The sequence below is a fragment of the Argentina silus genome (assembly GCF_951799395.1).
Source record: "Argentina silus genome assembly, chromosome: 18".
In the NCBI taxonomy this organism is placed as follows: domain Eukaryota; kingdom Metazoa; phylum Chordata; class Actinopteri; order Argentiniformes; family Argentinidae; genus Argentina; species Argentina silus.
Genome location: NC_139672.1, coordinates 17,041,960 through 17,054,239, shown reverse-complemented (window position 1 = coordinate 17,054,239; position 12,280 = coordinate 17,041,960). Strand labels below are relative to the sequence as shown.

Here is a 12,280-nt window from a genome sequence, read left to right as displayed (position 1 = left end):
GACCTCTTCTCAGCACGGACCTTCTTCCCACACTGGGAGCACGTGTACATGTTGTCTCCCTCCAGTGTGTCCTTGATGGTCACCTCATCCAGAGATTCCTGAGGAAAACAGAAACTTAACACCTCTGACCTCTCTCTCTCTCTCTCTCTCTCTCTCTCCAGAGCAAAATATACCTGGGATACATCAACTACAAGACATGGAATAGGATGAAGGGTTTGAATGAAAACAAGAACAGAAATGGTGACTATCGTTCAGTCATCATCATTCTAGTTCTGTGGTGACAGTTGACCAACATGTCAGAGGTTGAGAGGCTAGGCTGCGGTATTCAGACGGTGGTCTATGACACTTGCTAGCACCAGTAAATAACGTTTGTCGTTGTGTTGTTGTTGTGTTGTTGTCGCTGTGTTGTTGTTGTTCTTACGTAGATGTTCTTCATGTCGGCCACCTGACACCTGACGGTGTAGAACTCCTCAGCGGTCTGGCTCACATGGTCACAGTCCTGCAGGACACACAGAGGTAAGCTTACAGAGCTGAGGGGAGAACTACAGTAACATAGATCCTTTATACCACTTGGGATAAAAGCGTCAGCTAAATGGCATATATATATATACACATTTACCGATATCCTGATACACATTCTGCACTTTATTCGGCACTTTATTACACCTTCTCATGGTGGAGGTGGTGTAATGGTGTGGGGAATGTTTTCTTGGCACACTTTGGGACCGTTAATACCAATCAATCATCGCTTGAATGCCTATTTGAGTGTTGTTGCTGACCATGTGCATCCCTTCATGGCCAGAATTGACCCATCTTCTAATGGCTACTTCCAGCATGATAATGCACCATGTCACAAAGCAAAAGTTGTCTCAAACTGGTTTCATGAACATGACAATGAGTTCATTGTTCTTCAGTGGCCTTCCCAGTCACCGGATCTGAATCCAATAGAACTAGTATTAGTCAGTATCTTCCCAGTATTAGTATAGTGTTCTAATAAAGGGAGTATTACCCAGTATTAGTATAGTGTTCTAATAAAGGGAGGCCCTACCCAGTATTAGTATAGTGTTCTAATAAAGGGAGTATTACCCAGTATTAGTATAGTGTTCCTAATAAAGGGAGTATTACCCAGTATTAGTATAGTGTTCTAATAAAGGGAGTATTACCCAGTATTAGTATAGTGTTCAAATAAAGTGATCGGTGAGTGTATACACACACACAGAGACAAGGGGCTCTTACCAGGGAGACTACGTTATTGGTGATGACTCCTCCGAAGAGCGTCTTCACTGTGTTTTTCTGAAAGTGAGCAAACACCACATTTACAGGTCATTCTAAAACATTTCAGTTTGAGTTACTGTTATGGAAAATACATTGATAGAACTGTTTGAAGGATATACACTTTCATACGACTGGTACAACTTGTGTAAACACTGTGATTACATTTTCTCTTGCCACACCTCTAAAGTTCCATTGTTCTGAGGAACGCTGTATGATTACCATATGGATAGCGGTGGTTTCAGAGGGAGTGGTGGGGGGAGAGCGAGAACAAAGGAACAGACGCATCTTGCCGACAGGAAGGTGGATAAGTGTGAAATGTTGAACGCCGATTGATCAGTAAGAAAGTCTCCCCATTGTTCTTTCTCTCCCGCCCCCTCTCACGTAAGCACAAGCTCGCCGGTGATCGCCTTGGCGACGCCTACCATTATGTTTCATCTGTATAAAAGACAACCCTGATAATCACCTCTTCAGACTTGCGCTAAACAGACCCTCGTATTTACGCTGGGCTGCTGTCAGGCTCTTGTCTCTTGTTTGCAAGCAATAATAAATACGGGACTCAGACATTGTGGCTACTCAGGACTTTGTTTCTTGAATCTCACCTCCGAAGAGCTGAAGTACAGAGTGGTAAATCCTAGACATCCACCACAGTTACATATGATTTTCCCTGACTACATCATGTATGCCTGTCAATAGAACGTGGTGTGACTGTGGGTGGGTTACCAGGTCCTGGGACATCTCCTCGATCTTGGTGATGAGGTCGGTGAAGAACTCTGTCATGTCCTTCTGTTCTCCGGTGTTGAGGGGCTGCTTGTCCATGGTGTAGGTCTTACAGAACGGGCGAGGGTTGTACGCCTTCCTCTCACTCTCCTGGAGGGATGGAGGGATGGAGCGATGAGGTGAGAAGAGGAGGGGGAGCAGTGGAACAAACATAATACAGGTATTCAGGTGCACAAACATATCCTTTCCTTCAGGCCATGACCAGAGGGAGAGAGAGAGTGTGAAAGAAAGAGAGAGGGAGGGAGAGAGAGAGAGAGAGAGAGGGAGAGGGGGAGACAGAGAGAGGGAGAGAGAGAGAGAGACAGGTGGTCCCTACGTACCATGAGATAGGTGAACATCTTCTGCAGCTCCAGCAGGGTGGTCTTGTGTTTGATCTCCTCTGCGTACTGAACATAGAAACATAAAACACACAAACGTTTAAACAGAAACAAAACCCAAGAGTCCAACAAGTTGAACTGAGAAAAGCCAGAGAAGAGGTGAGGGAGGGTGAGAGAGTGATGGAGGAGAAAGACACTGATAAAGGCTAGAGAGAAGCAGAGAAGAGAAGAGAAGAGAAGAGAAGAGAAGAGAAGAGAAGTGTGATAGAAGAAAGGGATGGATGGATGGATAGAGAGAGAAAGTGTGATGGAGAGCTGTATGGGTCCAGTAGAGTCCGTACCTTGGCGGTGAAGACGGCCTGGCGGGCCTCGGGGATCATGTAGAGCTGCTGGATGGTGGAGGCCAGGTAGCAGGTGGCCCCCAGGTTGGTCAGCCCCACGAAGCGACACTCTGCCCTCACATCATCATGGGGCCAGTAGTCCCACTTGTAGGGGGCGTGGGAGGCTGGGGGGGGAGACACCAACATTAATACACATCCTTCGTGTCTTTGAGGAGCCTAAAAACCCTCCTGAAGTATGAGGTGGTGGTGTGGTTATGCATGATGATGCCTTCAAACATTTGAAGCAAATCAGCGCAGGGATTTCCTCCTGCTCACCCCTCCCTCCCTCCTCCTCACCCCTCTCCCCCCTCTCCTCACCCTGCATGTGTTGGGACATGACCCAGTTGTGCAGCAGTCGGTAGTTCTCTCCCTCTCCTCCCTCCCTCCCTCCTCCCCCCCCCCCCCCTCAACCCTCCCTCTCCCCCTCCTCCTCACCCCTCCCTCTCCCCCCTCTCCTCACCCTGCATGTGTTGGGACATGACCCAGTTGTGCAGCAGGCGGTAGTTCTCTCCCTCTCCTCCCTCCCTCCTCCTCACCCCCCCCTGTCCTCACCCTGCATGTGTTGGGACATGACCCAGTTGTGCAGCAGGCGGTAGTTCTCCACGGAGCCCTTGACCGTCTCCACCAGCAGGTCGTAGGCGGCGGCGCGGGCCGAGTGGGACTTGCACTTGGGCTGGGCGCGGTCCGCCAGGCTGGGCAGGAGGAACAGGAGGTTGTGGACGTCGCGGAGAAACTCCTGGCCCTCGCGGGAGAACTTGAAGGGGGGCTTGTGTTTCAGGACGCTGGTGGCCAGGCGCAGGAGGCCCGTCAGGCCATCATCCTCGATCGCCCCGTCCTGCTGGTCCAGGATCTCGCGACTGAGGGGGGGGGGGGGGGGGTGGGTGGAGAGAGAGGCGGGGGGAGAGAGGGAGAGGCAGGATGGTGAGGGAGGGGAGGGGAGGCAGGGGAGATGGGGGGTGGGAGAGAGATGGAGGGGAGAGATGGAGGGAGACAGGTCAAAGTTTTACGTGGGCACTATACAAGACACTGCTATGCACGTAGAGATGAACACACACCAGATCCCAATTAAACACGTCTGCTTCTCAGTGACACCGAGCTTGATCCACAACATAAAACCAGCACTGACTCACCTCCTAATGCAGTCTGCTAGGTGTCTGGCCAAAGCATCCAGGTCCAGCAGGGTCGTCTGCAACAGACCAGACAGACCATCCATCAATCAATCAATCACTGAGTGACAGGTGAGGTGTATCCTACGCCACCCAGAGGTGGGCGGTGCTGGCGTGACTGGTGGGCGTACCTGGCTGGCGTCTTTGACGTGGATGTTGTCTATGAGTTTACACAGCAGCCAGAAGTACTCCTTACAGCCTGTCCTCAGCAGAGGCTCCTCCTCATAGTCCTCCACCTGGACGGACACACACACACACACACACACACACACACACACACACACACACACACACACACACACACACACACACACACACACACACACACACACACACACAGTTAGACAGAGAGACATTTAACATGTGTGTTTTCTGTATCCTACCAACCTGTGGGCGTGTGTGTGTGAGTGTGTGTGTGTACCCACCCTGAGGGGTTTGAGGGCCTGTGTGTGTGTGTGTGATCCTACCCTGAGGGAGGGTCTGTGTGTGTGTGTTCCTACCCTGAGGGGTTTGAGGGTCTGTGTGTGTGTGTGTGTGTGTGTGTGTGTATGCCTACCCTGAGGGGTTTGAGGGCCTGTGCATCCGGCAGGAACTTGAGCAGCGTGGAGGCGGCCAGCAGCAGGAAGGACCTGTTGATGGACTCCCCTCCCTCCAGCCCAGACAGAGACAGCTTGTACAGGCCGTTACACGCCTCGTGTCTCACCGCCGTCTGCAGGGACACAACACACACACACCATTTTTGACAACATACAATCTATATGGATTTGTCAGGAATATATAGAAGCTTAAACTAAAGACAGTGCAGTGGTTTTGAGTGACTTCTATGATGCCTGTTCCTTAGTAAAGGTGACTTTAACACAGTGGTTCACGCGTGCCCCCTAGTCCCCCTCGTCCTAGCCCCTCCCCCTCCTAGCCCCTCCCCCAGCCTCACCTCAGGGACCCTCCCCCTCCTAGCCTCTCCCCCAGCCTCACCTCGGGGACCCTCCCCCTCCCCCACCTCGGGGACCCTCCCCCTCCTAGCCCCTCCCCCAGCCTCACCACTGGGACCCTCCCCCTCCTCACCTCGGGGACCAGCAGTGTGAGCTTCCTCAGCCAGTCATGGAGGTGGTCGCTGTCGGCCAGGCTGGACTTGACCAGGGAGCAGCAGTGGGCCCAGCTCACCAGCAGCCACATCGAGTAGTGGGTCACTGGGGGAATGACCACAACAACAACAACAACCACAACCACAACCAACTTAGTATAAGTTGTCTTGATGCTGATTTTCCTACTAAATGAGTGGAACCCTCCACACTCTATCACACCAAGGCATGCTGTCGCGTCGTAGCGAGTACGTCTCGTGGATTTCTAAACATGACGTTATTATTCCTTGTTTATGATCTGGCTGATGAACAACAGATTTACCAACAGTCAAACTCACCTTCATGACGGGACCTGTGATCTGATTGGGCCTTCAGAACTCTGCAGGAGGAAGGGGAAGTAGACAGGTTGGAGTTAAGAGGAACAGAGTAAAGGTGCAGGTCACATCAGTAGTGATGCAGTCTGGGTGTTGCCTCACCTGTGTGCCAGGTTGTCGTAGGTGTAGGCCACGTTGATCAGTCTCTGGATCAGGTTGGTGCCTTGGACCAGGCCCAGGAACACCTGAGCAAAACAAAACAGAACAGAAAAAGTGTTTCAGTCGTCAGAAACGTTACCATTCTTAGATGTCTGCATCTCTCAGTTCACGTGGAGGTCAAACACCTCCCATGGGGAGAATCTGGACAGAGATAGACACAATAGCTTGGTTGTAACCCCAACCCTTGAAACCTCTTCAACCCTGTACAAGTTCTCTCCTGTTAATAAATAATAAAAATTGGCTTCTGGCATTACGACTGCCAATGGCCTCTGGGGTCTGAGCATTGATTACTTTATCTTATGATGACTGATGAATAGATGATTCACTTACTTAAACAAATGTATTGTTGTAAGTCTCTTTGGATAAAGGCGTCTGCTAAATGCCATAAATGTAAATGTAAATGAAATAAATGTACATAGAAGGCATAATGACACAGATGAGCCTCAGTGAGCCATGGGACAGGTCGGCCCATGATGCTAGTGCTACAGTAGGATTAGCTGTTAGCATTAGCCTGAAGGCCTGTGTATATTAATACCTCAGAGACGTGGGATTTGTAGTCCCATGATGCTAATGCTACAGTAAGCCTGTGTATATTAACTACCTCAGTGAGACGTGGGATTTGTAGTCCCATGACGCTAGTGCCACAGTAAGCCTGTGTATATTAACTACCTCAGTGAGACGTGGGATGTGTAGTCCTTTCCCGTGGTCTCCGGCGGCCTTGCGGGACTTGCCGGGCCAGGCGCGTTTCCGCTGGCTGTCGGTGAGGCCGGACCAGGCGAAGACGTCGTGATAGGCCAGATCCAGGTCAGCTGGGTCCACCGCAAACTGACAGATCAGCTTCAAAAGGCAGGCCAGGCAATCCAGCAACCACTGGAGAGGGAGAGAGGGAGGGAGGGAGGGAGGGGGGGAGGGAGGGAGGGGGGGAGATTAAATGGGTCACTTTCTTTCCCAATGGGAAACGTGGAGAAATCAGAATGCACTCATTTATTCATTATTCTAAGCAGCGACAGAAACATGTGAAAAAGAAATCAAAATCCAGCGACTCTGTTCCTGTGGTTATAGACTCACCACCGTCCAGGACTCCTGGTCTTTGGGCTCCAGGATGGCAGAGTTGAAGATCTCCAACAGCAACTGGAGACCGCCAGAGGACACAAACTACAGAGAGAGAAGGAGAGAAAGAGAGAGAAGGAGAGAAAGAGAGAGAAGGAGAGAAAGAGAGAGAAGGAGAGAAGGAGAGAGGAGGAGAGAAAGAGAGAGAAGGAGAGAAAGAGAGAGAAAACGTCACGAGAAAGTGAATATTGCTCTAGATAAGCTGTGTAGATTGCTGGCAGGGGAGGCTGGTGGAGGTAGAAATCGGAGGACGGGCTCATCGTAATGCATGGAATGGAATGACGTGTGTTTGATACCATTCCTCATTCCGTTCCATGCATTAAAATGAGCCCATCCTCCGATTTCTACCTCCACCAGCCTCCCCTGGTAGCTGGGTGCAGTATTGAGAGTCAGGGGTCAGGGGTCGTCTCACCTTGCAGCTCCAGGAGTTCTTGCTGTTCTCTATCTGGTCCTCACTGGAGTCATCAGAGTCTGGGTACAGGTCACTGTAGCTCCCCTGGACACACACACACAACACAGAGCTCAAGATGAGGTGTGTGTGTGTGTATGTATGTATGTATGCGTGTGTGTGTGTGTGTGTGTGTGTATGTATGTATGTATGTATGTATGTATGTGCGTGTGTGTATGTGCTTGTGTATGTGTGTGTGTGTGTGTGTGTGTGTGTGTGTGTGTGTGTGTGTGTGTGTGTGTGTGTGTGTGTGTGTGTAGACCCCTACCGTAGACTCTCGGTGGATGCGGCGGTTGGGTTTGCCCAGGGCCTCGATGATCTCCAGAGCGTACAGCAGCTTGTGAGGACTCTTGATCCTCAGCAGGTCCTTCCAACACAGACCCTCTCCCCCCTACAGAGACAGGTGGTTCATCAGAAATCTGTGTGTCTGTGTGTCTGTGTGTGTGTGTGTGTGTGTGTGTACCGTGTCGTCCTGTATGTTCTGGAAGGCCAGCAGCATGTTGGGGCAGGGTGTGTGTGTGTGTGTGTGTGTGTGTGTACCGTGTCGTCCTGTATGTTCTGGAAGGCCAGCAGCATGTTGGGGCAGGTGGGCAGCAGCATGAGCAGCTCCCACACACGCCTGGACAGGTTCTCAGCATGGAGGTGCAGCTCCTCACACCGCAGACTCTGTACACACACACATACACACACGCACACCGAGACACACATGCGCACACACACATGCACACACACACACGCGCATAGACACACACACATACACACACACACAGGGGAGAAATGAAGAAATAAATTAAAGAGAGAGAGAGAAAGCAAAAGAGAGAGAGAGAGCGAGCGAGCCAGAAACAAAGAGAAAGCTGCCCCCTGTCTGACCCCCCTGTCTCGTCTCTGTGGTTGAGTCTTTGTACAGAGACTATAAAAAGCTCTGAATGATGAATGACTCTCTGGCAAACAGAAGAACGGCTTTACCGCGAACGGAAATCTCCAGAAACGCAGACAGCTCAGACAGAGAGCAGAACACACGCTTAGAATAACACTTTACATCTTCTGCATTATGGATCCCAGATCAGGAGGGTGACTGTTTCCACGGCTGACAGCTCTATCAGAGGACTGTCAGAGATGGAGGCACTTGTGTGAACGGCTGTGGCTGGCATCATGTTTAATGCATCATTCACCTGGGGGGGGGGGGGGGGGAGGGGAGGAGGAGGAGGAGGAGGGGGAGGAGGAGGAGGGGGGGAGGAGGAGGGGGAGGAGGAGGGGGAGGAGGAGGGGGTAGCAAGTCCAAAGGAAAGAGCGAAAACCAATGTTCTGTTTCTCAAATAATCCTCTCTCTCTCTCTCACACACACACACACACACACTTTCCTTTACCCTACCAACCACACAAACACTTTCCCATACCCTACCAACCACACCCACACCCCTCCCCTCCCCTCCCCCACCTCGGGGCTCTCCAGGGCCCTCTCCGCGTTGGGGCTGGGGGGTTTGAAGCAGGCCAGCATCTCCAGCAGGTCGAACAGGGTGGTGAGGTGAGGCTCCTGCAGCAGCAGCAGCATGGGGATGTGCTCCTTCTGGGGGGGGGGCAGGCACGACGCGGGCAGCTGCACCCCCTCACCCTTACGCTCCCGCCGGGGGGCGCCCAGCGACACAAACACCATCTGAGAGAGAGAGGGGGGGGGGTGGAGAGAGAGTAGAGAGAGAGGAGAGAGAGAGAGGAGAGAGAGAGAGAAGGGAGAGAGGAGAGAGAGAAGGGAGAGAGAGAGAGAGGAGAGAGAGAGAGGAGAGAGAGAGAGAAGGGAGAGAGGAGAGAGAGAAGGGAGAGAGGTGACATTGTTGTGTTTGACACCATTCCTGATTCCATTCCACGCATTACAATGATCCGGTCCTCCGATTTCTACCTCCGCCAGCCTCCCCTGGCCCACACTCCTCTGTTACCTGCATGTCCTTGAAGCCCAGCTCATGGAGGGTCTTCTCATCGTAGTCAGTCGTGAGCTCATGTCCAGACGAGATCATCCTGACCGGCCCCATCAAACCCCCTGGAGAGACAACACACACTGTTCAGAAACACTGCGTGTGTGTGTTATTGCACATGCCTGTGTGTGTATTGGCTGCCTGTGTGTGTGTGTGTGCGTTATTGCCTGTGTGTGTGTGTGCGTGATTGCACATGCCTGTGTGTGTATTGGCTGTGTGTGTGTGTGTGTGTGTTATTGCACATGCCTGTGTGTGTGTGTGTGTGTGTGTGTCTAACCTGGGAAGTCTGCCTGGCGGTTGCTCTGTCCAAACTCCTGTAGCTGGGCCTGTTGGTTCATCTGCTCCTTCTGCAGGTTCTCATACCAGTGGGTCACCTCTGCCCGCAGGTCTGCCACCTGGTCACTGGGGTACATCTCTATCGTCATCTGGAACACACACACACACACACACACACACACACAGACACACACACAGACACACACACAGACACACAGAGGGAGGGTGTGAAAACACTCTTATATCCAGGTAGGTCTTTGATTTGCCAACTTCTTCAATGAGCATAGGGCACTGAGAGGACAACAAATACAGTGTGTGTGTGTGTGTGTGTGTGTGTGTGTACCTTGTCCGGTAGGCCGGCAGGCTGGCACACGATCCTGAGTGGTAGAGACTGTTTGTCGCTGAGGGCCTTCAGGTGGCTGCTGATGCCAGTGCCCTCAATCTGCCACTGGCGCAGGTGGTAGGCAAACCTGGGGGGGGAGGGAGGGAGGAGGGAGGATGGGGGGGAGGGAGGAGGGAGGATGGGGGGGAGGGAAGTTCAACGGTTACTTCCAGGAAAAAAGGAGGGATGGGTGCATTACCAAAGAATGATGAAAGAATGAAGGACCTGTGTGCGTGTATGTATGTGTATGTGTGTGTGTGTGTGTGTGTGTCTATACCTGTGTGTGTGTGTGTATGTGTGTCTATACCTGTGTGTGTGTGTGTGTGTGTCTATACGTGTGTGTGTGTGTATGTGTGTCTATACCTGTGTGTGTGTGTGTGTACCTGCGTCTGAAGGCCTCCAGGTGTGTTTTCAGCATCAGCAGGCCTCTCTCTATGATGGTGAGGCTGGAGTGGGCGTCGGTCTCCAGGTTGGCAGACGCCATCATCAGACTCTCCATGCACTTACTGATGAACTCCTGCTCCTTCTCCAGCCCCGTCTTACCTGCTGCCACACACACACACACACACACACACACACCACAAACACACAATATTAAAACATGGTGGAACTTGGCCATTCACGATGAGCCAACAAACTAAAGATGGCCGAGCTGTCGCTTTCCAAAGCCGAGGTCATTAAAGGGTCAAAGCCAGAAGACCTTCCTTCAACAGCACGGCAACAAGCTGGGACGGAGCTGGAGGCTGGAGGCTGAAATCAGGAGGACGCTCCGTGAATTCCAATGAGCCCGTCCTCCGATGTCTACCTCCAGCAGCCTCCCCTGGGGGGGGCGTTCTAGCCAGCAGACAGAGGGGACAGTGAGTGTCGGACTCTCACCGTTGATGTAGTAGGAGTTGATGTACTGGATGGCGGCTCTGCTGATGTCAGCTGACTGGGCCCGCAGGGCGATGCCCCACAGCTGGTCCATACCACACAGCTACGGAGAGAGAGAGTCAAAGGGGGGGGGTCAAAGGTCAGGTTCAGGTTTGGTGGTGACAGGCTGACGTGACGGGGTGATGACAGGTGCCAATGAGAGGCATGGCAAGCCTGCGAGTCACAGGGCTAAAGAGTGTGTGTGTGTGTGTGTGTGTGTGTGTGTGTGTGTGTCTACCTCGCAGTTGGAGCCGCTGTCGTAGGCGCTGGTGGCCAGGCGGGCCAGGTTACAGAGGTGCTGGAAGAGGTTGAGGCCAGTCATACTGATGGTCTCTGGCTTCAGCTGGGGCATCTGAGGAGAGGAGGGGAGGGGAGGGGGGAGGAGGGGAGGGGAGGAGGGGAGGAGAGGCGGGGGGGGGAAAGGAATGTATTCATACATACATTCTATACACATCTTTTCCTACTAAGTACTATTCCTTGTGGAAATTCAACACAGGAACAGGTGTTTGTCTTATCTAACCTGTATTCTACCAGGTGTGTGTATCTTATCTAACCTGTATTCTACCAGGTGTGTGGACCAGGTGTGTATATCTTATTCTAACTGTATTCTACCAGGTGTGTGTACCTTCTCCAGGAACAGGTGTTTGTAGGTCTCCATGCCCATGGCGTGCTGGTCTTTACTGCGCACCTGGTTGAGGAACCAGTGCAGCGCGTCATCGTAACATTCCCCGTCCTCCACCAGGCAGTGCCACAGGATGTCCACCTGCTCCAGGCTCAGTCCTGAGGGAGGGGGGGGGGGGGGTTAGTCTGCTGCCACACACACACACACACACACACACACACACACACACCTTCACGCATACAGGCGCACGCACACACACACACACTAACTGAAGTGAGACTTACTGAAGTGGTCAGGTGAGCCCAGGGTGGAGAAGACACAGGTGAGGAACTGCAATCGGACCTGGACCTCTGCACTGTGGGCGTACCTGGGGGGGGGGGTTCAAGTCTCTTTCTTTCAACTGTCCACATTTCACATTTTATCGCAGGGCTAACCAATAAAGCTGCGCCTATTTGCTCAGTAATAGCAAAGATTTTGTTTTAATATATCATATTCAAATTTAAAAGAGTACACAGTCACAATGTTTGTAGCCCTTATGAAGTTAAGTAGAGTAGAGTTCACTCACAGGGCAAACTTGTGTCTCTGCTCCCTGACTTCCTGGATGTAGTGCAGCAGGTTCTCAAAGAACAGCTTCATCATGTGCAGCTCCTTCTCCGCCCACCTGAGAGCAGCAGGATATCACAGGTGACCAGGATCATCATAACACCAGACAGGATATCACAGGATACCATGATCATCATAACACCAGACAGGATATCACACCAGACAGGATATCACACCAGACAGGATATCACAGGATACCATGATCATCATAACACCAGACAGGATATCACACCAGACAGGATATCACAGGTGACCATGATCATCATAACACCAGACAGGATATCACAGGTGACCAGGATCATCATAACACCAGACAGGATATCACACCAGACAGGATATCACAGGTTACCATGATGATCATAACACCAGACAGGATATCACAGGTGACCATGATCATCATAACACCAGACAGGATATCACACCAGACAGGATA

General features: G+C 51.8%; 1 protein-coding gene across 1 annotated transcript in view; it reads right to left on the bottom strand.

The window, feature by feature from the left end:
- usp34 (ubiquitin specific peptidase 34) overlaps positions 1–12,280 on the bottom strand; it is a 46,347-nt gene that overhangs the window by 14,003 nt on the left and 20,064 nt on the right. Inside the window, exons 19-46 of the mRNA XM_083690376.1 lie at positions 11,810–11,905; positions 11,529–11,611; positions 11,248–11,402; positions 10,861–10,974; positions 10,587–10,686; positions 10,094–10,253; positions 9,672–9,798; positions 9,330–9,477; positions 9,017–9,117; positions 8,524–8,739; positions 7,626–7,751; positions 7,354–7,476; positions 7,050–7,133; positions 6,596–6,682; positions 6,197–6,397; positions 5,471–5,553; positions 5,333–5,373; positions 4,978–5,102; positions 4,472–4,624; positions 4,047–4,151; positions 3,880–3,935; positions 3,302–3,606; positions 2,711–2,874; positions 2,373–2,438; positions 1,996–2,142; positions 1,237–1,293; positions 422–499; positions 4–98 (exon numbers count right to left, since the gene is read on the bottom strand). Of these exons, the coding sequence (XP_083546502.1) occupies positions 4–98; positions 422–499; positions 1,237–1,293; positions 1,996–2,142; positions 2,373–2,438; positions 2,711–2,874; positions 3,302–3,606; positions 3,880–3,935; positions 4,047–4,151; positions 4,472–4,624; positions 4,978–5,102; positions 5,333–5,373; positions 5,471–5,553; positions 6,197–6,397; positions 6,596–6,682; positions 7,050–7,133; positions 7,354–7,476; positions 7,626–7,751; positions 8,524–8,739; positions 9,017–9,117; positions 9,330–9,477; positions 9,672–9,798; positions 10,094–10,253; positions 10,587–10,686; positions 10,861–10,974; positions 11,248–11,402; positions 11,529–11,611; positions 11,810–11,905 (3,396 nt within the window). The remainder of the gene's footprint in view (positions 1–3; positions 99–421; positions 500–1,236; positions 1,294–1,995; positions 2,143–2,372; positions 2,439–2,710; positions 2,875–3,301; positions 3,607–3,879; positions 3,936–4,046; positions 4,152–4,471; positions 4,625–4,977; positions 5,103–5,332; positions 5,374–5,470; positions 5,554–6,196; positions 6,398–6,595; positions 6,683–7,049; positions 7,134–7,353; positions 7,477–7,625; positions 7,752–8,523; positions 8,740–9,016; positions 9,118–9,329; positions 9,478–9,671; positions 9,799–10,093; positions 10,254–10,586; positions 10,687–10,860; positions 10,975–11,247; positions 11,403–11,528; positions 11,612–11,809; positions 11,906–12,280) is intronic.